Source organism: Corvus hawaiiensis, chromosome 3, assembly GCF_020740725.1.
Source record: "Corvus hawaiiensis isolate bCorHaw1 chromosome 3, bCorHaw1.pri.cur, whole genome shotgun sequence".
Taxonomy (NCBI): Eukaryota; Metazoa; Chordata; class Aves; order Passeriformes; family Corvidae; genus Corvus; species Corvus hawaiiensis.
Genome location: NC_063215.1, coordinates 10,154,904 through 10,182,313, shown reverse-complemented (window position 1 = coordinate 10,182,313; position 27,410 = coordinate 10,154,904). Strand labels below are relative to the sequence as shown.

At 47.3% G+C, this 27,410-nt stretch overlaps 1 protein-coding gene across 1 annotated transcript; it reads right to left on the bottom strand.

The window, feature by feature from the left end:
* Nucleotides 1–715: 715 nt before the first annotated feature.
* SDC1 (syndecan 1) lies at nt 716–26,941 on the bottom strand. The gene is made up of 5 exons (XM_048298815.1): nt 26,640–26,941; nt 5,443–5,524; nt 3,902–4,395; nt 3,552–3,681; nt 716–3,010 (listed from the first exon to the last, which is right to left on the bottom strand). The coding sequence occupies exons 1-5, from the start codon at nt 26,694–26,696 to the stop codon at nt 2,844–2,846; spliced, it is 930 nt and encodes a 309-aa protein (XP_048154772.1). The 5' UTR covers nt 26,697–26,941; the 3' UTR covers nt 716–2,843.
* Nucleotides 26,942–27,410: the final 469 nt, after the last annotated feature.

The window sequence follows — 27,410 nt, the reverse complement described above, 5'->3', positions numbered from 1 at the left end:
CCTTACAAAAGAAAATAATTGTAAAGCTGCAGTAAGACCCACCCAGACAGACAGCAGCTCCTGACTTCCCCATTTTGTGAAGGACATTTTCCTCTACTTCTGTGTGCCCCATCTCCTCCTACACAAGCCATAGTGCCCCAGAGTAATTGATGTTGCACAGCAGAATACCAAGGACAGGCCTGCTCTGTTCTCCCTCCTTGGGGGTACAGTCTCCAATTTGCCTTGGAAAGCAGGTTTTAACAGAAAGGCTTGGAGCTGCCCTCCTACAGCTCTCTCTGCTGTCAAACTCCTGAGGGCAGAAGACAGGGAGCAAGAGGAAGCCCTGCGGAAGATTGGCAGCTTTTATCACCATTTTAGGGATGGTGACACGCTGTACAACGACAGGTCCCAAAATCAGAACCAACATGAAATGTTGCAGGGCTGTAACAAAGCCATTTCATTCAAGTCTCCACCAGAGCCCATTTGTATCCCACACCAGTGCCTCCAGCACGAGCAGCTCACTGCAACCAGGTCACCCAAGAGTAGGGAGGGAAGCAGGCCACAATCTTACCCTTTAAATGTTGAACTGAATCTCTGTCTTTAGCCCCAAAATTCACAGTTCTGTAACCCGGTTCCAGTTCTGTAACCAAATTCCTTAAAGACCTAGGCAGTCTTAAAAAGAACATCTGTTTTTTGAAGTATTATACCTATCAGTGTTCACAAATCAGACACATTCTTGCCAAAATGCCATTTATTGCAGTATACCTTTACATGGCATACAGATAACCCAATGTTGCATCTCCGGTCAGAACTCATATTTCATTTGTACCACTTAAATAACACAGAATGTCATGTTTGTTTCACAAACTGCCAGTTAAGACTACCAAAATATACAGTTTTTTCCTTTCCCCCTAACAAGGTTGTGAGGTACAACTGAATTTTACTACTTTATCTTCCTGTGCTTTACAAGAACCTTTTCATAGATAGACCTATCAAACATTTCTACATTCCTATACAAAGCAAAGAATTACAGCTGAAATTAACACCATCTGGTCATTGCATTAACCTATAAAAATTCATTCAGTAAAAAAAAAAAAACAAACAAAAAACCAACTGAAAACAAAACAACCCTAACAAAAAACATAATGGTCGTTGCAGCTTTACTTAAAAAAAACCAGCCAGCTACACATATGCACAGGTTCTCCATGTGCATAAAGAAGAGTTTGGAATCAAGACATTTTGGGGTTTTTTTTCTTTTGTTTGAAGAGAAGGCACCAATTTTAGCTGCATGGCAGCTCAGGAGTGTTTTATACTTCATTTAAATTACACAGGTTTTTGAGTGTTAACGTGCAACATTTGTACCAACTGTTGCAATATTCTCCAACATACTCTGATCATTCCCTCTGGCTCAACAGTACAAATATTTACATCAGTTGTAAACACTCCTCCACCCACCCCATACCTTCTGCACTGACTGACAAGGAACTGAAGTGGCAAGAAGCTACCCGAAGGCAGAGCAGAAGTAAGGCTTGCACAGAACTCCACACTTGTGTTTGCTCAGTTTGAGATACTCTGGAGCCCCAGTGAGGCCCCAGTGCCTGACATGTGACAGCACACTGACCACACACAGCTTCAGGCATCCAGACTTTGCTCAGGAGGTGCTTTTCAGCCCTTACTAGTCTGACATCCCTGGAGTGGCTTCTCTCCAAAGTGCAGGAACAGCATCCGAGGAGCCGCTCCGGAGTAGTGAGAGTCAAGCACACCAACTGTTGTATCTGTTTAAGGCCACCTACACTCAGCCTTCCCCAGGCTCATTTCAGATGCTTCTCTACTCCTTAGCTGCAGTCATGACATGCTGCTTCCCACTTCCCACCCCTGTGTACCACGGCATCCTGTGGCACAGAGGGCAGACCATGTTCTGAGACAACCACGGTGAGCAGAGGTGCTACAACACGCCCCCGGTCACCTGGGACTGCACGGCAGCACGGGGTGAGATCATCTACAGCAGGACAGCCCAGCCTCGACTTGGCACCTAGGAAAGGGAATGTCTGAGATGAGGCTGCTTGGAAAAATCTACTTCTTACCTAAGTCTTGAAAGAGAGAGAGACGGTAGTGGGACAGTCCAACACTATGGGTAAAATTAACTCTCCGCTCAGTTTTGGGGTTCTTGGGGTTTGGTTTTTGCTAGTGTGTGCACCAGCTGCTTAGGAGCTGGTTCTGAGTATGGGATAATGCTTCCAAAATACAAGTTAATTTAAACCACGTGACAGTCATTTGTTTACCCTGCCCCTCACACCTCCTTTCGGTAGAGATCAAGTTCAGCTTGATGTTTCATAGGCATTAAGTGCTCCAAATACAGCTGTCAGAAAGAGCTAGAGGATTGCAGTGTGCCAAATGTCTGCCCAGCACAGCCACTTGTTACACTCAAAACACATCTATGAGTTAAATAGGAAGGATCCCTGCTATACAGAATCTGAGCACTGCTAATTGGTTATTCTTGCTAGCCCTTTCCCTAAATATCAAGAGTTTTATACATACAGTGCTCCCTTATCTTCTCCCCACCGCCTGTCCCAGCAGTCTTTAGATAAACCAAAGTGAGTTTAGGAACTTGCAGTCCCAATTCAGTTAAAAAAAAAAAAAAAAAGAAAAAAAAAAAAAGAAAAAAAGTTGTGCAAGGAAGCAGGGAATGTTCAATGAATCCAGATCTACTTTGTAGTTATAAAATTTCCAATGGTAAAGTGGTAAGGGCAAATAACCCAATGATCATATGGCTTAAGTTTAATGCAAAGCACACTAAGAGGTCCACGTGCAGGGAGAGAAGAGTCCAAGAAAGATGGAATAAGAAGTGTCCTGAAGATCAGTGTTTATGCATAGAATTCCTCTTGTTTGTGTGGTTTTTGGTATCCTCCATTAGACTGTTTTGGTTCATCCAGTGAATAGCTGCCTTCATCTTTCTTCTTCATTCTGTACAGCATAAATACAACTAGAAACACTGCAAACACCAAGCCTACAAGTCCTCCAGCAATAACACCTGGAAGGGAAGAAAAAAGACACAGATTACTCTACATGCCATACTGGATAGTGCTGCTATGATTTTAAGTTCCAGACTGTTTCCTACCTGTCCCTGACTTAATGACTTAATTTGTCCTTCTGCCCCCTTCCAAGCCAGTCCCCCTGCCATTACCAAGCACCTGCTCAAATACACCAGCCAGTCCTAGGGACATGGATCTCCCACTGGGCCATGCTGCAAAGCACACAAGGCCATGGTGTTCAAACCTGGTAATTTGACTGAGGCAGCAACAGAGAAATGTTACTGTAATTTTTCAGAGGAGTGAGGGAATGGGTTTAAATAAAGTTGCAGGTAAAGCAGTCACTGCTAGCTGCTATTAGCAGACTAATATCTGCCCTGTTAGAGCTCTGACAACACAGAATCATCACCCTCATTTGAGAGATCTAACATAAAAGGTTGGCTTCCATGCTCAGAGATGTATTTGCAGAACTGCAGCTTCGGCTGCCTGGAGACTCCTACAGGAATCTACTTTTACCAACTAGAAATCCAGAATATCTGGTACCTCCAAGAACTTCTTTTCTGTCCATAATTCCCGAGGCTCCTGCTGCTTTGGCATTCCTCTCAGAGTCAGCCAGTACTTCTGAGCTCTGGGTGGGGACCAAATCCTCTTCTTTAGTCAAGATGAAGTCTCCCTGTTGGGACATACAAGGCAGGTTATTCATGTTTCTCACCATGTCTGTTTCTGGAGACTTTCCACAGCTTTGTTTTGCCTCATCTAAAACCCTCCACCAACATAACCTATTAAACCCATCACTGTTCTTGACAAATTAACACCCTTTCCCACCAAACCAACTTATTACATCCTACTAAAGCCATCTCCCTGGAAAGGGTGTCAGAACTATTAGTCCTCACCGGATCTCCAGAGCCATCTTCAGAAACCTCCTCATGTGTAGGAACGACATCCTTTGGAGCTGTCGCCGCGGGGGTGGCAGCAATGTCTCCCTCACGAGGGACAGTAGAGTGGGGCTTGGGCACGTCCTTGGTGACTGGCACATCAGAGCTGGGCATTTTAGGTTCGAGCTCATGGACCACAGCTGAGGCTTCTGAAGGAGTTACATGAACCACAGAAGGAAAGTGAGCAGTGGGGCTTCTCACAGTTGTTGTGACCACATGGCTTGTTGGTTTCCCATCAGGTGAGCCCAGGATGGACACTTCGTCCTTCACAGCTACAACTGGTTCCTCTGTCACTAGATTACTGGTTGCAGAAGGAGATATTACTTCCTTTTCAGTTCGGCTCTCAATCCCAGGAAATGGCTGTTCACTGAAATCCACCGGTGCTGCCAGTACTGAGGAATTAGTTGGTTCTCCTGGGATTCTCCAGGCACGAGACTGGTCAGTCAGGGGACCTGCAAAACAAACAAACAAACAAATATTATCCTTGGCCAGTTTAGAGACCTATTAATAGTATCTTCAGGACACTGGTCTATAAGGAGGATGCCTAACCTGCATAGCCAATTTTCATAGTAACAGCAGTTCAGTTTGTAATTCCTCATCCTTTTCAGTGGAATAAGGAAGGGACAGACCAATCTGCTATTCATCAATACTTTGTCAGTCATCTGGTTCTCCCTAAGGCAAAAGTACCCATCTGTTTGTGGTGAGGTTGACAAGGAAAATCTGCTTTCAGCACACTGGTTCCTCAGGGTGGTTATCTGAGTCTTTTTCCATAAACCATTTTATTTGATTCAGAGCAGTGACACCTTCAGTCTCTACCACATTTGGCACTGATTTCAGGGTCTTAATTTCTGCAGAGTTTAATCTAAAATACAAGCCTGTGGCTAGAAAGAAGCAGAAGGATACCATGCTTCAGCTTTCAATAGATTGCTCTTTTCTTACTACCATCCCCTCGACTGCAGCACTGAACACCAAAGGTTTCTCTCATGCAGTTTAGCAATCATTTTTATACACTTTTTCCCCTACCCTAAATCCCCTTTATCACTTATAAAAAATTATGGCCCATGGGAACGTGCACACCTGATAACACATAAAGTTTGCACTTCATACATGTTGGTAGACTGGGGTTTACACACCCTCAAATGTTATCTCCTACCTGCTCATAAAGGTCTTGTTAAGATCTCTCTTCCCCACGAGTAAAGAATCACTCATTTCATAACATTCTTCATACAACATCTCCCATTAGCAGTCACATGGCGTCTACCTCTGCTTCTGCTCCCTTTCAAGTCTCCTACAGCTAATTTTCTACTAATTGTTAGCATCTCAAGGAATAAAAGATTAATAGATTAGGCCCTTTCTCTGCTCCCAGCTCTCATATTCTGGGGCGGGGGTGTGTGTTTGGATTCCTCCCTCCACCTCCCTTCACCTGGGTGCTCACTGAGATCTCGATTGCCACATCCTAGAAGGATCAAGCACTGACAGTGCAAGCGCTAATAACTCACCTGCACCTGAACCTGAGAACACGTCGTCTTCATCACCAGATGAATCAAGGTCTTCAGGGGGAAGGTTCAGATTTGTAGTTTGCTTTAAAAACAAGAGCAAACAGATGAGTCAGTGGTGAGATTAAAGTTATCATGTTGCTTGCACAGAGTCCTCTAGGGGCTCCTAGAGGTCACACAAACTTTCTTTGTTCAGATTGCTTTTTCATCTTCCCTCATTCCAGCTCCCCTCCCCAAAAGAGTAGTTCTGGTTAGTCTGTTTGGTGTTGGAAAGGTCAGTCTTGCCGTCTTCCCTTCTCTGCCCTGCTTCCAGGCTGCAGCTGCTTTGGGAAAGAAGAAAGCAAGGAATCCATTCTGTGCTGCGTCCCGGTAGCAGGCAATGCTCAGTCCTTACCACCAGCCTGTTTCAGGTGCTGACTGCTCGTGTCTTCCCTATCTACCAATCACTCCATCTGCAAATCATTGCATTAATTCTAACAAGCAGAAGGGAAGGGGAGGCAAAGTAGCTTGTCTTTTCTCCCTTTCTGACTCAAATACTGTTCACATATCTGAAACTACAGCACCTAGCTGGAAGGAGAATCAAAGTCCCTTTTTATTAAGTGTGGGCACTCAAAATAAGCTCAGAGGTAGAAGCCAGCCTTCCCTGTCAGAGAATAACCCAGAGCTTTGTCCATTTGCACTCCAAGGAGTACGCTAACCAGCACAGAAATTGAGCTGCTGAAACAAGAGGCCAAACCCCTGTTGTATGGCACTTATTTGTCAGAGCATACAACATTCAAAGCTGTTCAGGATCTCCAAAGACAACAACACTCTTTTAGTGTTTACTAATTTACTAATTACAGAGTGATAACTTCATGTATCTTGTTGGCCTGTGCTGTATGCACTTACTGCTCCTATCAGAACAACGTGCCTGACTGTCAGCTCATGACTAGCCCCAGGTTTATTTCTGCAGGGCTACCATTACCTAACCAGTCATTTTCCCTTCTCACATTTCAAACCAAAGCCCTGTAAGTCACATCTTCCAAATTCATCTTTTTGACATCCAACTACATTCCCTGTTTTCACAAATTTTGACTTCTATCCCATCCTCAAGTCACCTTTGTCACCCCTTTCCAGCACTGCCATCCACAAGTTTAGATGCTGCATTGAATCATCCAAGCTGTGGGATCCCTATGATCCCAAGAAGTGAGAAGTCTCATCTTATTATGTAAAAAGAGGACATACAATCTTTCCAGCTGTGCAGCAAGGCCCACTGTATTTCTCTAGCTTGCATTAACACAGTGTCACTTAAAAATTAATATAACACTCATCCTCATTCCAGAGTTAGCCAGAACTAGTACGGGCTGCCAAAGCAATCCAACTCCATAGTTGTCGCTCTTTTGCCTACAATGGATGTGTTTATTGGTCCTATCTCCTTTTCACTCTTTTAAAGATACCAGGTTTATCCAGTTTTCTCTTCCATCCTTAAAACCTTATCCATTCCCCACATTTCCACAGAACAATTAGTTTCCAAGGTGGTTAACTAGCCCATTAGAGTCCACCTCTCTGAAGACAAGTATCCAAACTGCCTCCGACCTTTTCAGCCCCAAGATCTTACCCCTTCTAGGCAATTATTCTAGTTACATGATTTTTTTTTTTTAATAACAAGAAAGTAGGAACAGAAACCCCTCATATGGACATAAATTTTTTAGCTACTTTCTTCCCTACTGAAAATAAACCCCCAAAGCACTATTCCTTAAGCTTCTGCAAGCATATTTCTAGAGTGAATTGCCCTTCGATCTCTTGCTTAATCGCAAGTCATGAGGTAATTTGGATTTTTAGATTTGTCCCTGCTTGTTTGCACTGTGCTTTTGCACCCTTCCACGGAAAGTAGGTCAGATAAGTACTTCCCGTGTGTTTTCCTTCTTGTGTGGAAGGGCAGTGACTCACACAGGCTGATCTCACCACACTTCAAATATTAAAGAGTATGAACTGTCAGTGCATAAAGAATAAAGAAGGAACTGCCAGGCTGACCAAACTTGGCTCCCTCGTGTGCCCTTTCCAGTATGTTCAGAAGGTAAGTGAGGCTTTAGAAATTGCACCATTTTTGTTGATGGGGGTTGGGGACCATATTTCTCCCTCACTTCTCACACCAGCAGCGGCAAGCGCAGTGCTTTGTTCTTCCACTCAGCCTGGCTGAGTGCAAAAGGGGAACGTGTTGCTAAAGGTGGGGGTTGCATTCTCCTCCCAGTGGGAAGATTTCCTTGAAGCAGCTAGAAAAACTCTCTGGCTTTTTACTGAAGTAAGGGACTGCCAATACAACTTAAGATTCTATCACCATACACCTTCAGCTAGGATCAAGGCTGCCTTCCCCCCAAATCTGAATATTCAAGGTAGCTCATACAGATTTCTAACAACACCTGGACAGACTGATCGTCTGCAGACCTCAACAACCCTCCTGAACGGATCACAGACCATCAAGAAATAAAATGGCAACTCTTGATCTCAACTATTGAGCCTGTACCCCTTCCCCTTGTGGGGTTAAATAGATGAGGCCTGTTCAGTCATGCCCCACTTCCTTTGTTCTTACCAGGTGTGTCCAGCTACCCTACCCTTACACCTCCCCTCACACCTGAGCTCCGAACCCCTTCCCGGGCCCCTGCAAGCTCTGCGTCTCCATAGCCTTTGTTATGTACCTGTTTGATTCCTAGTTTGATTTCTGTATCTGAGCAGGGATAGTGAGGTCCTCCTCAGAGGAGGGAAGCCCCATGCAGCCCAGTCTAAACCCATGGAGACCCATGCTGTTCCAGTGCACAGCTCTCCAGCAGCTGCTCAGCACCCACCCTCCAAACACGAAGGCAGACTCGGACCAGTCTGGGTCCCCTGAGGTTGGCTGCTGCACTTAAGAGAATAATAGAAAACATGAATCAGGACCAGTAAAGTCTGCTTTCCACAGTTTTATATGAGAACTTAGTGATGTTACATGTCCCAAAGTGTCTTGTCCCCAGCTGCTCCTCTGAGCATCATGGCACCTCCCTTTGACCAGGCAGTCTGAGGCTTGGGATCTGGGAGGGACTTTCTTTGGCCCAAATACTCAATGGACAGTATAGGATTTTGTACATGTGGACAGCAGTCAGAATACCCACAAAGTGCTGTAACTTCATGACATCATCTAATTCCATGACACACGAGCATTAAAGAACCTTTGCCCAATTCATGTAACTGTATGGTTATATAAAGACTACATGTCTCACTCCATAAATTACAGCTTCAATGGGCATAAAAGACAGTGCCCTCCTTCACAAAATACAAGTACTTCAGAAAGGCCATGCTTCTATAATGATCTCCTACTGAAGGATTTCAGACACAGCAAGGTTAGAAAACACTGACTCAGGACAGCATCGAAAGGGACTGAACTAATTTGGGTTTGCATCAGGAAGACAGACCGTGCCGGTCAAGGTTTTTCCATGACCTTTTATTGAAGCTGAGTTACACCAATGGGAAAGGTTTTGATTAGCCAAGAGGATTAGCAGCACTGAACACTGGGTTGTGCTATCATACAAAAGAGCTGAAAATAAATTCCAGCTTAAAACAAGCTTACTCTACCTTTCAGACAGTGGATCCTTTGAAGGATCTCTGATGGTGTCTCATATACTCTAGTCAAAAAATCTTTAAATTCTTATCATGCACCTACAACATGTTGCTTTTTTACCACTTAACAAGCTTGTATGGTTTTGTTGGGGTTTTTTTAGCAGTTCAGACGACTGGTTGAAAATACTTGTCCAGTCCTTTTGATTTGCTGCCACTGAATTCAGTTGCATGTGAGGCATAAAATTTTTAACAGTATTTTTGATACGCCTTAACCAGTTCTCATTAACCAGTGGAAGACCCTCTTCCCCAAGGATCAAAGCAGCCTGTTTAGGGGAAACCCTGGGGTGACTTAGCTTCTGCTCTTGCTGAGCACTGCATTGTTGCAGAACAATAGTTATTCAGTTCTGCTGGGACAACCAGAAATCTGCTTAGTGGCATCTTCAATTTAATCAACAATGGGCCAGACTTTCACAACTCATTAGTAATATTATTGGATCCAGAAGTCTGACATAGTCCAGACTTTTTTCTTTTTTAAAGTATCATTTTTAACTATTCTTCAGTCTTCATCTTGGTCAGAGTATCAAAACATGAGTCCTTCTGTGCTTATCCCATGACCTGCCACAGAGCTCACTCCTGCTACAGAAGAGATCTGAAGGACTCTCTCATGATGAAGGGAAGATTTGTAGTTGTTTAGTTGATCTAACCCTGCCCAAACTGGGAACCACATTTATTTAATTTGATACACGCAAAAAGAAAGAGCTTTTCTCAAATTGCTCTTTGAGGTAAGCAAAACCACTGGCTCTGCCACAAGCTGCTACAAGCCCTTAACTAGATTAAGGATGATTTGTATCCCACTCTTATTAATCCTAGTTAGTGATCTGCAGTGTCAAAAACACTTGAAATCCTCCATTATCTGAATAAAGCTGTTAAATTTGCACATTTATTTCTCCTAATAAATCCTTCTTACTCAGCTGAAAAGGAATGAACTGTAATGAGCTCTCCCACCTCAAACACCTCCCTAACTATCCTGCAAGAGTATTCCAACTGCATGGGAAGGAAAACCAATGTTTTGCTCTTGTTTAAGAGATACGTAAGAGAGAGACAAGGATTTGCCCTGTAATTTGGCTACAATAGAGCATCTAAAAGAATACTTTCACAAGGATTTGAACAATTAATTCTTAAATAAATTCAAACAGAAAGGTTTGTCTTTCACCTTTTCCTACCCACTGAAGAGCAGAAATGCTATCTGAGGCAGACTGGCCCGAAGAGCTTCTAACCTCAAAGTAATATTGTTACTAGTGTGGGGGGAAGACAAAACCACCTGCTGAAGGAAACTTTAGCTTTGTTAAACCTTGATATTCTGCAGTTAATAGCCCATGCACCATTAACCCCAATCCCAGATGTCCATGGTCTGGAGACAGCTTAAATAGTTAAAGAGGGAAAAAAATTAAGAAAAAAACCATGCAACGACAAAACTATCCCCATACAAAAACCACCTCCTATCCTCACCTATCCCCCTTCTTTTACAGGCATACAGACTGCTGGAATTAAGTTGGCCATGCACACCTTCACTTTTAACAGGCAGCCATAAATTCTGGAATAGCTTTTATATGGCAGGTCAAGAGTGAAGTTTGCATGCAAGCCTGTTACATCAGAACTCAGCAGCAGTGTGGCACCACCTCACCTAAATTCTCTGGCAGTTGTTCCTCCTGCTACTCCACTGCTCCAAATAAGCCCTGGTGCTGCTTGGTGACCATGCAGGTTAATGAAGTATTTCTCTTCCTAGGGGAGCCAAAGATGCAAACAGCACAGGCCAAAGAGTGCAAAGACAGACCACCCCACAAACAGTCCAAGGGCTGGACAGACTAGATTTAAGCATTTTACATTTTAACCCTGGCTAGTGTTCCAATCAAGGACTGCCTTGATGTCAGGGTGGTTGGAACAAGGTGGCCTTTATGGTTCCTTCCAACCTAAACCCTTTTATGAGTCTACAAACAAAGTCACCAGCACTTCTTACTTCCTTATGCCCTCCCTGTTTCAGATGGTGGTGTTCCCCTGTGCCCTGAACTTTTTATGTGTATCAACAAGCATCCCCACCCTTCCATCCATCAATCTGTGTCACCTGGAGCAAGGCTGGTTAGTGGCTCTCAGGGTGCTCCTTCCAAAGGGAAGCAAGTGGAAAGCAAAGGATGCTCTTTCACTCAGCAAGGCAAGAACCATTTTAGCAGAAAGGGGGTAAGCAAGCCAGTTAATCTGGCTGCTTGTCTATCAGATCATTATTAGTATAAAGAAATATGGAAAATCTTGGTTAATTGTATTTTACTGGCCTCCTCCAAGCCTGGTGACTTGAGAGAAGAACTATCTTTGAGAGAGAAGTCCTGGTTGTGTTTGAACTCCCTGATCATCACACAGTATCTTCCTCCGGGCACTCAGCTCTTAAAGGCAGAAAAATACCTTCCAACAGCTGCTCAAAATAGGATGAGAGCTCTTAGGATCTATTCCACCATGGGCAGAACAAAACAGACTGTAGACTACTCACTGTTCACTAGGCGTTGATCCTCCTTTTCTTCAAGCTGTAGGAGCATACCCTGATCTTTTGCACAAGATGCAGTGGCCAAGGAAGAGCATCCAGCTACTCCACAGGCAGAGCAGCCGGTGTCCCAATGCTTCTAGAGGCTCCCCACTATTGCCCAATCAATTTTACATTTTCTCCTTAGTGTGACAGGGCAACTTTTTTAATTAAGTAGGGCAGAAGCACAGCAATCAACATGCCAAGAGCAAAAATGAACCAGCCTGTCACCATCAGGTTGAGTTTCACATTGTACAGCGTGTCCCTTTAAACTCCCACCTCCCACAAGAGCATGTCACTTCATGCTTCCTGGATCATCCCCTGCATGTCTGCTTGTGCACTCTCACAGTGAACCAGATCACGGAACTGGTCTTGTTAAACAAAACAAAAGAAAAAAAAACCAAAAAAAAAAAAAAGAGGATAAAATACCATGCAAAGAATTTTCCAGCAGGACCAGTTTCCCAATCCTACTCAGTGCATGAATGCACAAGTGTTTGTGTTGGCACAGGGCAGAGTGTGGCAGCCAGGGCTGCTTAAGCATTCACATAGACTCACAGCCTGCATTCTGGGATGCTGACACTCATTCCCCAACCCGCCATGCATTATGGAAATGCACATCACCAGACTGCAGGCAACATGCAAATCAGAGGCTGACTCAGAGGTCCACACAGGTTCATACAAAAATGAGCAAGGACAGGGGCTGTAAGGAGGGTTCTTTTCTGCACTATCTGTTCACGATGGATGATGTTTGTTCCAAGGTCTGACAGCAGTGCTTTTGAGTCCTTCCAGTCCTCCTGGGGGCAGGAGTACACAGTAGCAAAGGCTAGACAGATGTCTTGTTCAAACGGGAGCAGTTCTACTTCCATCCTGGGCCACCTGAACTTTACAGGATGCCCAGTGCAATTGCTGTTTAGTCCTGGACAAAAAGTACATTTAACATCCTTCAGCAGAGAGGGCTGAGCAAAGCTGGAGTAGCTGGAGGTCCAGAGGGCTATGAATTCCACAGCAGGGGAAGCTCATGGCCACACACACAGCAGCAGGGACAGCACACCAGCTGTGCATGGGAGTCCTCTGTGCCAGGAGGGCACAGAGCACTGTGCCAGCTCTGATGCAGAAGAGCTCAGCTGCCTCTCAACTCTCTCTCAGCCAGCTCCACTAGAAGCCTGGTCAGTCCTTCAGCAATACAGAGGAGCAAGTCACAGCCTGTGCTCCTGCTTTTACACCTGGACAATATATCAGGCAAGTAAGTTACTACATGCTGCTTTTACTCACACCAATTTGCTCCTTCCAGTCAAGCAATGCAGCCCAGGCCAGAGACTGAATCTCACCGCAGGTCAATGCATCCAGAGAGGGCACACAACAAGCACACAACTTAACTCTGTATCAGCAACAGGCTGTCACAATACGGCCAAAAGTGGGGTCCCTTTTGTCTCCCACGTTCAAGGCAGCCTGTGCTTTGAAGATGCAGTCTAATGAGAAAGCTCATTTCCCTGCAGCTAATCTCATGAGAAGCAGCCAGTTCAGTTTTATGCTATAAACCACTTTTCTTTAAAGATCCTTCCCTGCAGCTCTTTAACATACTTGATAGTTCAGGCATTTGTTTCTTGAGCTAGCACAAGAAAGCCACAGCCAATGTATAAGCTCAAAGGGTTGTGCAAAGTAGGTGCAGCTCACTGAGGCCATTCATCCTGGGAAATTAATTTCAATCTACTTCAGCTGGCTTGAGAGATGAGCAGTGAGCTGCCTAAATCAAGACCAGGCAAACCTAGCTTGTTTTAAAACCCTCTGACTTAAAGACCCCAGCACTTCTTACTTCCTAGTGTAGCAAAACCAGCAGAGAAGATTCATTCTTACAGCAACGGCCACTTCATGCACTTGTTTAGAAAGGAACAGACCAAGAATTGCTTGGTTTCATCGAAGGCTAGAGGTGGGCCACCCATCCCTGAAACCTGACGAAGTAAGGCTAAAGAGAGGAGCATGCTGGCAGGCAGAAAATCTTCATGAAATGGAAACCTATCCAGCAGAGGACTCCAGCAGCCCAAACCCCATTATCCACACATACTGGTAACTACAGCACAGATAAATGTGACCCTTTTGCCGACAGAAAAAATTAGAAGTGACGGTACCTAAATCCCCGCTGCCTCTTCCTCTTGCACACATAGCCCCTGCTGTGAAGTTCAGGCAGGTGAGGAAGAGCAACTTGCCTCAGCAGCCACAGCCACTTTAAATAAGAGACTGGACTTTGCAGTGTTGCCTCCAGCACATATAGACACACTGAGCTTATGTCTTCAGCATCCTTTGCCAACTATTCCCAACCAGCTGACCTGTGGTAGAGGCAAATTCCTTTCCTTGCCCCATCTCTTGACACCCACTCACCCTGTTCAGGGATCAGCACTGAGGACTTCCATTGGAGTTAAACTTGCTACAGAAACAGAGTTTCTGACAAGTACAACAGTGGGCTTGAGATTGCCTGATTGCTCCTTAACAGCATGTGTGGGCTGGAGAAGCCAGTCTCCTCTCTCCATACACCTGAAAAACCACCCAACTCCCAGTGAAGCAGACCAGATGGCATTACAGCCCTGAGGCTGCTGAATGGAGTCCAAGGCTGGGTTTGAGGGAAGAGCCGCAAGCAGTGAGTGCCCCATTTGTTGCCTTTGGGACTGGCTTCTCCCAGCAGCCCTGTGAGCTCAGAACAGTCAGCGTGGGGCTTGGCCCTGCACACTCCTCCTGCTGAGGCCATGGCTGCAGGACAGAGCACGAGCCTGCAGCACATCAGTGTCAGGACACAGCAGAGGCAGCTCAGGGACTTGGGTCCCACAGGAGCGCAACTTGCTCTCGTCATCTTCAGCCACTCAGCTCGGGAAGTCCCAGCTCAGCAAGCAGAGGTGGGGCTATAGGAAAACAAGATGTGGTCTGTGGCATCTCAAGTCTTCAAATTAGGCTGGTGACCCTGTGCATTGCTGATGCCTCTCAGCAGCACCAGGAGAACACATGTGCCCCTGGCCTAGGGAAGCCTGTTTCCTGGAGACAAATGCTGTGCAATTTGGCTAGTGGAACTACTACCCATTTCAAATGAGCTCTATGCCAGCTTTTATGTGATCAGCGAACTACCACAAGCAATGCTGCAGCAGCACAAGTGCTCTGACCTGAGCACACATGGTCCCAGAAGTCAAAAACTACCTCATCACTATGCTGCACAGTATTGTGAGGAAGAAAGAAGCTGTCCTGCTTCACCTGAGGAAGGGAAGCCAACATGCAGCCAAGAACAATTGTCAGATGAGTAAATGCAACAGCCTTCAGTGTCCAGACACACGGACAGGAAAAGACTCAGGTTCTTATCTCAAGAGTTTCTCTCTTCTCCACCCTGAACTCTGGCAATTACCTAACATGAGATATGCCAAGGAGCCAGGATACAAAGCTCTAAGATTTCTTGATGGATCATAGAAATATTTTCAGTCTATTATTGATACATAGATGTTTCTAATTTTAGCAAATTGCTTGCAGCGCTCTACTGAATTAGTGAAATCCAAGTTTCAGATGAAAATCCCTACTGTACCAAACTAAGAGCTTGTACTTAGGGCAGGACTTGTGGTTCCTAGCAGCTAGGATGTTGTTTAAACCTCAGCAGAAAGATGAACTTGCAACCCTGGAGCACCAAAGGCCTCAGCGAAAGCCATTGGTAAGCTGAAGTGAGACTACTTAAACTTACAAATACTTGGCCTTACAACAACAAAAAAGCTGACCAGGTGTTCAGTTAGTTACACAGAGTTACAGGGGAAGTGCCCAGACAATGTTTTATAAGAGGATATATCCTATGGCAACCAGATATGCACAAGACTACAGAAGTTACCTTCTATTTGCTTACAATTCAGTGACAGAAACACCTGCCAGCTGCAAGGCCTGCTGCTATCAAACTCTGCTCTATCTTCCCAGCTGATCTGCTCACAGTCTACCTTACAGAACTTACATCAGCTCCTTCATATCATGACAACAGCCCAAGCCTCAAAAACCCAAGACAAGGCCTTCTTGATTGCTTTTGTAAATTCCACATTTTCGTCAGAGGGATGCACAATGAAGTCTCCAATGCTTGTGAAATTATTTTTTGCTAACAATCTGTATTTTCCATACACACATCCCAGACGTGTTCCCTTGGAATACTGTATTTCACTACAAATCTCACACTCAACTTCTCAGTCGCAGCATTGCCACCAGCCCTCTCAACCACAGTCCTCAATGAAGAGCTGATGGATCAGGGAACTGAAAGCACTCAGAAGGAGCTGCCTGGCTTGAACAGGCATCAGCCCAATGTCTCTCTCACATGTGCACATCAGATGGCAGGACCAGGGATATCCCACAACCTGATCCCTTGGTGCTGTTACTTGTCAGTCTGCTACAGAAGACCTTGACTACTTGCAAGGGAGCTACGGAAGTGAAACTCAGGCAGCAAAATGAGCCAAGAGTTGGCATTCCACAACACCCGTCTGATTCAGTTATAGCTAAGCTCCAACCAGTTCTCAGGGACTCTGTTCTTGCACAGCAGGGCTCACAGCAGTCAGCACCAGTCTGTTAAGAAGGAACTCAGGAGTCTTAATCAACAGCTAGTGACTGGACTCACACAGACCATGCAGGCAGCTTTACACTTGGGGTTTGACCCAATGCAAGGCAGTTCCTGCATCTTGGCAGGTCTTACACCAGCACACATTGGACTCAGTGATCCTTGTGGAGGTTCAACTCTATATTCTACGATTCTTGGCATTCTTTTTATGTTTGTTTCTACAGATCACCATAGCCAACTTGCATGTGATGAAATCAAGTCTCTCCCTACATTATGAGGTATGCTATCACATCTGTTTTACCCACAGGATCTCAGTGTTGACTAAACCGAGGTTGTTTATAGTGCAGAAGTCATCCCTGCTAACAGACCACCACAACTAAGCCATTCACAAAAGGGCTGAAACATCACCACATGCAGGAGGCACGTCTCAGATCAGGAATACCCTGTTCTCCTATTCCAAGAGCCTTCTCAAAGAGGCATCTTTCAGCATCACCCCCTCCTTCTACAACAGTCCTAGCAGCTGCTGAAGGAAAGCAGCAGACAAGTGTTTTGGGTGCTACTGGTCTCCTTGGAATAAGCAGCAGTAGCTCAGATGGTCTGTGGGCACAGGCTGGACCACATTTCACTGAGTTATTCTAAGGTAGAACAGTTCAGACTGCATGAATTCCCTTTGAGAAATCTGTGTGCTCACAACCACTGGAGCACACAGCCAGTGATCTACCCATATAAAATGGCACAGATCAAGCTCAGTGCTTCCTCCTAGGACACTACTTGTCTCTGTGTTCAGGTTTGCAAAAGCACTGCTAATCCTGCACATACTACAAAGTTCTAACAGCAGTTGCCCCATTCACAGTTAAATTATGCAACACCTCAGTGAGATTATGGGAGCTGACCGGTGTACTTCCATGCTGAGTCACGAGGGTGTTGAAGTATCACTTAAGTGATGAAGCACCAAGTGAAATCCTCCCATCAGAAACAGTCTTAAAAAAACCTGCTGCTGCAATTGTGCTCCAGTCACCTATTGTTCCACTCATTTAATTAATGGACATTAGGCATTTCTTGGCCAAACATCTACTGGCTTAAACTAACTCTGACCTAGTCACCCAGTTACACTGTTTCGTACCACATCTGTACAGCAGAGCCCTGAATAAGGGACTGTTACAAAGGAAAGATAAATCAGAGCTTCCCTTTGATCTCAGCTGTTATCCAAGTCTCACCTCATGCCTTCATTTTTGGGCATACAACTTGCTCATCTGTCTTCCCCATGGCCTTCTTTCAGAGCAGTCACCAGTCAGGCGCAGGGGGGCTGAGTTTAGTGGGAGATGCTACGATGTTTGTGCACTCTAGATGCTCTCCTGCCACATATGGGCAACTGTAAGATTTTAAGTTGTGATTTGGACACCCTTGTGTTTTACACATCTATACTGTGAAGAGACAAGAGACACCACTAATGCCACCACTGATAGATTGACAGGCACAAAGTCAAGTCAATAAAACAGTGCTAAAATTGCAAGGCAAGGTGACTGCTTTACTGCCAAGTTACTCCTAGCACAGCATGTCACTTAGGTCAGAGCAGTTTCTGTCAAGAATTACCAGCAGGATAGCCAAGATGCTACATAACAACAGATCAAACCTGTAAGACACCTGTTCAAACATCACTAAGTTGAAGATATTTCATATATATGAATAAACTTCTGGGTCTACTCACTGACTACCGACTCTAGCCAGCACATTATCCCACTAAATACAGCAGAGCACAAAATGCTGAAGGCCCACTTTATGGGCCAAGTCTAAAAGCACAGGCAGAACCACTGGCATGTACCAGCACCATCACAACAACACTGAATGCTGTCCCAGGTGTGTCGTATTCACCTCACATTCACCTCATGATTGATTGCACAGGATTTCTCACACAACTATACTTGCTCATCTCTCTGAAGTATCCAAAACAGGTTCAGTTTGCAACAGAAGAGTTGTGATCTTCTATTGTGAACTTTCACTTTCTTTTACTGGATACTGCAGTTTTCTCAATTTCATAGTATTCTGGGCCTGCAGCCAGAGACCCACCAGCTACATCATACTAGTAAATTAAATAATATCAGAGAACATCCCCAGGCACTAGAACACAACCAATACCATAATATTATTGGAATGATTTATGGCATAGTTTTGAGCCTTGCCAACCAGTATGCCCCCAAATAAGCACAGAAAGGTTCTCAGCAGGCAGTCTGGTGAGGAGGGTGCATTACAGAATAGGTCAGAAAATGAGATTTCCTACACAATTGTGACTCTAGCATTTAAGTTGGCCACAGGATACCTTGTGTCTAATGTGCTTTGCTGTACTGGACTTGTGTGGCAAGATTTTGATAGCAGGGGGACTTATAAGGGTGGCTTCTCTAACAAAACACAACTCCCCCCATGCCCGACAGACCCAGTGCCAGCTGGCCAGGACAGACCCATTGCTGGCCAAGGCTGAGCCCATCAGTGACAGCGCCTCTGGGATAATGCAGTTAAGAAGGGGAAAGAAGTTATTGCAGGAAGAGAAGAGGAAGAGAAGAGGAAGAGAAGAGGAAGAGAAGAGGAAGAGAAGAGGAAGAGAAGAGGAAGAGAAGAGGAAGAGAAGAGGAAGAGAAGAGGAAGAGAAGAGGAAGAGAAGAGGAAGAGAAGAGGAAGAGAAGAGGAAGAGAAGAGGAAGAGAAGAGGAAGAGAAGAGGAAGAGAAGAGGAAGAGAAGAGGAAGAGAAGAGGAAGAGAAGAGGAAGAGAAGAGGAAGAGAAGAGGAAGAGAAGAGGAAGAGAAGAGGAAGAGAAGAGGAAGAGAAGAGGAAGAGAAGAGGAAGAGAAGAGGAAGAGAGAACACGTGAGAGCAGCAGCCCTACAGACACCCAGGTCAGTGAAGAAGGAGGGGAAGGAAGGGCTCCAGGCCCCAGAGCAGAGATCCCCCTGCAGCCCCTGGTGAGACAGCTGTGCCCCTGCAGCCCATGGAGGAGCAGAGATCCACTTGCAGCCTGTGGAAGATCCCACAATACAGCAGGAGGATGCCCAAAGGAGGGTCTGATCCCATGGGAAGCCCGTGCTGGAGCAGGCCCCTGGCAGGACCTGTGCCCCCGTGGAGAGGAGCCCACACCAGACCAAGTTTGCTAACAGGACCCGTGACTGTGGGGGACCCATGCTGGAGCAGCCTGTCCCTAGAGGACTGCATCCCATGGAGGGATTCAGACTGGAGCAGTTTGTTTAGATCTGCAGCCAATGGGAAAGACTAAGCTGGGGAAGTTTGTGGAGACTGTCTCCTGTGGCAAGGACCCCGTGCTGGAGCAGGGGAAGACTGTGAGGAGTCGTCCCCCTGAGGAGAAGGAGCAGCAGAGATGACATGTGATGAACCGACCACAGCCCCCGTTCCCCATCCCCTTGAACTCCTGGGGGGAAAAGTTGGAAAATTTGGATTAAAGTGAAAAATTGAGGGGAAAATGGGGACAAGGTATTTATAAGATTTGGGTTCACTTCTCATTATCCTACTCTGAGTTGATGGGTAATAAATTCAATTCATTTTCCCAAGCTGAGTCTGTTTTGCCCGTGACAGTCACTGGTGAGGGATCTCTCCCCGTCCTCATCTCGACCCACGAGCCTTTTTTTGCGTTTTCTATCCCTGCGCAGCTGAGGAGGGCAGTGACAGAGCAACTTCGGTGGGCACCTGGTGCCCTCCCAGGGTCAACTCACCACATTTACTTACAGGCACCAGTGTAGGAAGGTGTGGTGAATCTTTTTAACCCCTTGCATGCTACAAGGCTGCATGCTGGGTGGGGGGAGGGCACACTGAGCATTTAGCACTTTTGAGCTATTAGAGCAATAACTTCTAATTATTCATAATCGTATCTTCCAGCTTGTGTAAAAAGAAGCTCACCAGTGTTTCACAGCTCAGTGCAACTACAGATGCAGACTGGGGAACTTTCTGCAGGTTAAACACACTTCAGAGGGAGCCGGTGCTGCTGGAGGATTAAGCCAGCAGCTCTCCTCTGCAGGCCATGAGTCAGTCGATGTGAGCGCATGATAGCAGAGCACTCCTTGCCACTGCCCAGACATGCCAGAGTCAGCCTCTTTTGTTCCATGCTTTGTTCACTGATGGGAAAGTAGTCACGATCTAGATGATTCCTCTGTTAGGACAGAAAGAGATTTAGAAGTCAAAGCTGTCTAGCTGCAGGCTGTTCAGCAAGTTTCGATGCAAGCCTCACCACCACTTTTCCACTGCATGCTACTAGAGCCAGTGAGGTGGACAAATCTCATTTGTCCATCAAATCTGCTGGTGTGAGAGTCTCTATCACAGTTTCATAAGCAACAGAGCACAGCAAGCAAGTGAAGAATATCACATACATTGGCATATTAGCATCTGTGCTAGATACAAATTCAAGCAAGCTTTGTAGTTCTTCCAGTTTGGGCTTTTACCCATCAGCTTCTTGACTGAAGAGAGCCTGGACTCTGTCCCTAAAGAATCAGATCCCCATTAGCTGGTCAATGGGATAACAGGTTCTCTCCTCTGCAGACGCTTTTACCAGAGACTGATGTTTTGGTAGATCAAGAGGCTGCTCTGAGCTCCTGTGGTTGTGCAGAGCACAGGCATCAAATCTCCCAGATCACAATCCTGGGGCCAGGGCACACAGCCTCCAAACTCTGCTGTCAGCTGGATAACAAGTAGCACATGACAGGCATAGATGTCTAGATGTCTCTCTCTATAAATATATACATATCTATATTTGTATTTCTCCACTCTATTGGTCTCAAAGCATAGAAAAAGGCTGCATGGGATCCTGTTCTGGGACAGGAAAGAGCCAGGTAGTCTCTTCCTATAGCACTGTAGCTGCCAGCTCTGATCCCCAGAGAACATACAAAGGCTTCCTACCAGCACAGCCACAGCAGTACCACTGCTATGACATGGAGCTTCACAAGAGCTCTCATCTGGAACTCGTTACATTAATCACTGCTTGCTCTCTAGAAGGCAGACTGGCTCCACTCACCCCTGCCCACCTCTGGCTTCAATCTACAGTCTGCTCCTCCAGTAATCCCTATATGCAAGGGGCTGGACCGGAGCTGCTGCCTGGCTCTGACCAGGATGTGTACAGCCACCAGCATTAGAAACTAATTAGCAAGAGCTTTCCTGTGTACAGCGCAGGACAGTCATGGTCTGCAGTGCTGCCCAGAAAGCATTCAGCACGTGTCCTTCCAAGTGGAATGGAGTTCAAGTTTCCTCACATTTAAAAGAGGCAATAAGCTCCTTATCACGTGGCAGAGGCAGACAAAGAGCAACCCCCAGTCTCCAGCTATGGCTTGTGTGTGCTCAGGTGATGGAGCCAGAGCACTCGGAGGAGTTATTGTGTGAACTGGCTGCACTTTGCAGAAGTCTGGCTGACAGGAGTGTGTGCCTGGGACTGCCCACAGCCAAAAATCAAGACTGTCAGCATTTGTTTCCACGACAAGCAAGACATTGACATAACTGCACAGGCAGTAATGTAAAGTTACACAGTGGAGTACAACAACACAGAGCCTCCATGCAAGGCAGGATACCCATGAGTATTTTAAGCTGGTTGGCAGGCAGTTTCCTATCTGTTATATCAGCATCCTTGAGTTCATTAGGATGCATTCTGCAAGAGCAATCCAGATGACCCTTCAGTTATTAGAAAAATCTGAACACTAAGACACAAAATGAGTGGGCATTAAAGAGAACCATGCTGCAAAAACACAGGCTATGGAGAAGATAGTTCTGCTAGAGAGCACAGCAGCAAGACACGGAGGTAAAGCAGCAAGAGTTCTTCAATACCCCAAGGAGCTTCTACCTAGAAGTCCAGCAGAGTAAGCCATGACTTAGAACACCTCCATGACTCAGTGGTAACTGCAGCTCCAGTGACTCAACGGGAAGTTCTATTGCTAACTCCATCCAAATCCCACTAACACACTGGTTCCCATCCAGCAAAGCAAGCTTCACTGGTGAGACTGGTCTCAGCAGCAAGATACAAGCATTACAGCTGAGCATGGCAAGGAGCCCAAGCTAACAGACTCCATTGGACCTGTGCCGGTTCCACAAGACCCAGAACGCCGACTGCAGCCAAGCACTGCCTGAGAAACAGCTTGGGAAACCACCACATTAGCAGATGTTGCCCCACAAGAGTTGCTTGTAGGAGGTCCAAATGTTATCTCACCTTGAGGTGAGGCTTCACAGAACTGTAACTTTTCCATTAGCATCACCACAGCAGAAAGTGCACTGTCCTGGGTTTCTAGCCAGGCCAGATAAGGCTCGTTGCTGCGGTATACCAGTAGCCAGCAGTGCAGCAGTTCAAGAGAAGTACACTCGTCAGCCCTAACTTAGAGACCTGTTAACAAAGCTGACATTCAGCACTCCAAAGGAGGCACCACATGCTTTCTGCATTTAAGAGTATCTTCTCAGCTCAGAAGTGACCCTATAAGAAACACCAGAAATCCTTGTACTGTCAGCTAAAACAACCTCCTCACTGTAAATTCAGTGCCTATATCAAAGTCTAGGGATTAACAAAAGCTCCTCACGTCCAATCCACAAATAAACAGTGTCTTTAAACATTACAATGCTCTGATGCCTACTCAACAGCTCACAGCCATCCCCCCCAAATACATGCACTTATGTTTCTGCTCATATATATTCTGCTCACAACGCTGAGACAGGACCCAACTATAATCCCCAATTTCTTCCACAACCTTTAGCAGAGCAAGACTACAGTTGCACTAGAACAGGAGAGAGCTGCTGTTCTAGCCAACAGCTGATGTTTCCCACTACTTTGCTAGTTCTCTTAGCACAAACACCACCTGTCCAGTCTGTTTGTTTATGGAGTTACCATAAAAGTTCCATGATAAAAAGTCCATCACTTCGAGCTAAATAGCTCTCAGATAAAGGCACCAAAGTAAAGGTGTCTGTGCTCCTCTTATAGGCAACTTGAGATCTAGCCAACACAGCCCTGACAAAGCAACTCACCTTGGAGAAGACGTGCAGGGGCTGGTCAGATAATCACTCTCCTTGGCTCCACTGATTACATCGCCTTGACTCTAATGAGGGCTTAAGCACCCAGCACACACAGACACCTACATTTAGGTGCCTTAGCATCAGCTGAATGCTGTCCTGAGGGACTAGTGCCATTTGAACACAGCAAGCCCATCAATCTTCAGCTGTCATGGAGTGCTGTCTTAGATGTCTTCTACTCTTTATTATCTCAAAGCTATTAGGATGAAAACACTAACGCTGCAATGCTGAAGCACTGCAATTTTATAATTGGCAGCACCCACTCAGGAAAATGCCCAATCTTCTCTCTCCCAAGAAGCTTCCTCCTCCCTGTAAGGAGGCCCTAAAATCCCAGTTCCTCAGATGCCAGAAACAAGTGTGGAATGTCCCTCTCAGGGGTATTAGTAAGGTTCTTGGACATAGGAATCATTTCAAACAAGGTTAGGACAAAGTGCTAGTATACAGGCCACCTGGAGACATCTGAGTACAGGCAATGCAAAACACATTACTTAAAATGGACTGATTTTGCTGCTAAAACAGCAGCCTACATTTCAGGTTCGTGCACTAACTTAATTTTAGAAGGCTTACAGGTTTCTTGCACTTGCTGTAACTTGTCTTGGGTTGTTAGAGAGGATTGTTTGGTTTCCAGAAGTTTCAGAGTGCTGCCATTAAAAATGTTAGTTCTTCTCATCACTTGAAACTGAGAGAAACCTGGAACAAAGACTACAAAACTGCACCAGAGCCCCCCTACACCATACAAACTCCAGCTCATCTGTCACTGCTCTACTCAGAGCAGTCACCACTTCACCGGGAGGTGGCCCCAGCAAGTGAGTGTTCAGATGGAGAAGCTCTGTTTATAGTGCTTGATGAATATTGTGACACTGCTCTGTACATACCATAGAAGAAAGTGTTTCCTCCTTATCCACTGCCTGCATGTTTAACGAGCAAGATGGACTACCTAATTTCTTCTAATTAGTTTACGTTCAGATAGGAATGACATCACCCTTGGAAAAAGGTTTGGCCTGCTCTGCTAAGCTTGTGTCAGCCACCAGCATGCACCTACACGAGACAAAACAATCAGAACCCTCCTTCCCCTCACCATAGGGGCTGGATTGCCCACTGCCCTGCTGCAGCAGGATGTGCTCCTTGGCTCAGTTGGCTTAATGGCAGTGTTACACTGTGTAAAAGTTGCCATTTGAGAGAATAACAAGGTTAAACTGTTAAAATGTTAAGATGTATCAGCCTTCTTATTTCAAGGAAGTCCATGCCCCCATCATAACAACAGAGGGCAATTAATCTGATAAAGTGTGTTTTAAGCAATGAAGTGTCACCTTGAAGGAGACCAAGAACCTCCCCAGTCATTCCTGAAGGTAAGAGTACTCGGGAAGAAAACAACTATTGTTTGGCCACTTTCTTGCTCCTGTTTATTATTCCAATGACAATATGCATAGATGAGTCACATTACACAGCAAGAGCCAAGGGCCAAGCCACGTGCCAGCAGCAGTGGCAGCCATCCCAACAATCAGACCACCAAGAACTCAACACAACCGTGGCAATGCCCACAGTACTGTAGTCTGGCACATTCAAAGTACTGTGCAAGGTCACTGTGCTTCTGTGCCCAACAAGAGGTTTTCAGCCACTTGATGCAAAATCATAATTATTCCAGATGGGTGGGAAAGGCAGAGTAGTCCCTGTCACTGACGTTTTGACATGGCGGAAAAAAGCTACGTGACCACCAGAAGGGAAACAGCCTCAGTGCTGAAGCACCCTGGAGAGCCCCGAGGACTTCTGCTCCTCCATGTGCTCACCCTGGAAACCCCTCCATCTGCAGCGTCACCCAGGCCTGAGTGTCTCTTAGGCACAGGAGAACTTCACAAAAGCATTTACTTTATGTTCTTATCATTTCTAGGAAGGAATATTTATCACAGGGGAATTTTATCCAAATACAGTACAAAGGCTGCAAATTAACTGCAGTTTTCCCACTTCATTAAGCAGAAGCTTACTCAGAAGTTGAGAGCAGAGCCCTCCTCCCATGGAACAGCGCTGCCCACACTCACATGTTTGTAATTTTTAGCCATTTCATAACGACCCACTGCCATGTGGGCTAGGAGGGTCCGTGTCCAGAGCTACAGGCAAAGTTCACAGCCAGAAAGGTACAGCAAAACCAGAGGTATTTTGAGCAGCTCAGATCCCACTATGCACTTTGTTCTGCCACTCCTTATCTGACTTGTGCTGCAGTTCATCCCTAGGCAAGTTTTAAATCAATTGTTCCATTTCAAAAAGAAAAAAAACCCTCCAGTTTTTACTTTGATGGGCCTGCCTGCTCACACACTACAGCATGCTTCACTTTTTCCTCCTGACTCATCTCAAGGGGAAGACTCCATAACTGGTGCACGCTCAGGTCTGGTGAAGGGCACATGGGAAGCAGGGGGGTGCGTGTCCCTTATGTCAGAAGAAAGGGATGGGATTGCGGCTTTGAGCCCCCCGAGGGGCTTTGTGCCTTCCTGCCCCGCACCCTCCGACCGCAGACGGGGCTCGACGGCGCCCAGGCTGCCAGCACAGACCTGGAGCAGCAAGCACAGCACTTCACGGGGCTGCACAGCCAGGTTTCCGCGGAAAGGCGCTCGCAGGCGGGGCGGGAGCAGGAGCAGAGTCATCCCCTGTCCAGGGATGACACCTGGCGGCTGCTGCTGGGGGACCAGCGCTCCCCAGAGCTCGGCTGCCCCGAGAGCTGCTCCCGGGACGCGGCAGTCGGGACAGGCCTCGCTTCCGCGGGGTCACCACGCTCCGGGGAGCGTAGCCAGATCCGAGCACCGGCACCGGGGCGGCCGTGAGCCCAGCCGGGCACCGGGACCTTTGTTTCAGTGGGCAGAAAGCAGAGTCCGAGCGTAGCCTGCACTGGGCTTGGGCTCTCGGGCACAAAGGCGGCGGGGAGCCGCCGGTCCGCCCTCCCCGGGGCTGTTCCGGCCCACGGCAGGAGCGCCCCCGCTTCAGGAGTCACCCGTGACTTCGGCCACAGCCGAACCACAAAGGGCCACATGCCTGCGCTCACCCGGACCCGCCGCTCACCGCCTCCGGGGCGCGACACGCCGGAGGGACGGCGGGAGCATCCTACCCCCCCGGCCCTCCCCGGGCGCACCGAGGGGTCCCGCGGCCGGCGGGGGGTGCGGGGAGAGCCGCCCGCGGCGCCCCGGGGCGGAGCCGCCGGCAGGTCGGGAGCCGCCGCGGCGGGTCTGGTTTGAATTAAGGCTGCCGGGGCAGCCGGGCTGGAGCCCGCCGCCAGCACAAAGGCCACCGCAGCCCTCCACCCGGGGCAGGGCTGGGCACCGCTGCGCTCCCCTGCGGGAACCCGTCGAAGCGGAGAGCCGGGCGGTCTCCCCAGCCCAGCCCGGCCCGGCCCACCCTGCCCCGCCGGCCCCGGCCCCGGCCCCGCACCGCGCCCGGGCCCCGCCACCCCACGTGCGCCGCGCCCGCCCCGCTCCGCTCGGCTCACCGGGACAGCAGCCTGGAAGCAAAGGGCCACCAGCCACACGGCCACCACGTTTATCATCCTTACTCCTCGCCGGGCCTCGGGAGCGCGCAGCTTGCCCCTGCTTCCCGCCGCCGCTCTTGCTCCTCTCCTCTTAGAATTGTTTTAAGTAGCTGCGGGTTTGTCCCCTTTTCTGGTTTCTTTTTTTTTTTTTTTTTTTTTTTTTTTTTTTTTTTTTTTTTTTTTTTTCCCTTCGCACGCAGCCGAACCAGCCTCCCAGCAGCGATCTGCGATGGCGAGGAGTTGAACTCCGTCTTTTAATGAACCCACTGCAACAACCTTCACCTTACGGCCACCCCCCGGCCGGCCCCGCCTCCGCTCCGCTCCCCTCCCCTCGGCTCGGCTCGGCTCTCCTCAGCCCGGCTCCCGGCCCCAGCCCGGCCCGACCGGCACGCCCTGCCCCGCCGCCCGCCCCCGCTTCCTGCCGCCGCGGTACCTGCGCCGGTGCCCCTTCCCCGGCTGCTCTCCCCCCTCCCCGGCCGGTCCTCCGGCACCCGCCGCTTCCCTTCCACTGCATTCCCAGATTTCCTCTCTGGCAGAGGCATTGCTCCCGCCGGGCTTCCTTCCCTCTCGCTAAAAATAATAATTCTTCATAATAATAATACTAATAATAATGATGCTGTTAAAAGCCCTCCCTTCCCGTTCCACTGTGGGAAAAGCCCGGGGGCATTCGGCCGTCTCCCCCCGGCGCTGCTCCGGAGAGAGGAGCGGGAGCGCTCTCCGGTGGCCCCGCAC

What these genes read in the sequence shown, in the direction of transcription:
- SDC1 (XM_048298815.1), bottom strand. Translation starts at nt 26,696, where the DNA reads ATGATAAACGTGGTGGCCGTGTGGCTGGTGGCCCTTTGCTTCCAGGCT. An exon ending in GTTCTCAGGTTCAGGTGCAG is followed by an intron (nt 4,396 to 5,442) that starts GTGAGTTATTAG and finishes TTTGTTTTGCAG; the next exon opens with GTCCCCTGACTGACCAGTCT. An exon ending in CAGAAAAGAAGTTCTTGGAG is followed by an intron (nt 3,011 to 3,551) that starts GTACCAGATATT and finishes CTTCCCTTCCAG; the next exon opens with GTGTTATTGCTGGAGGACTT.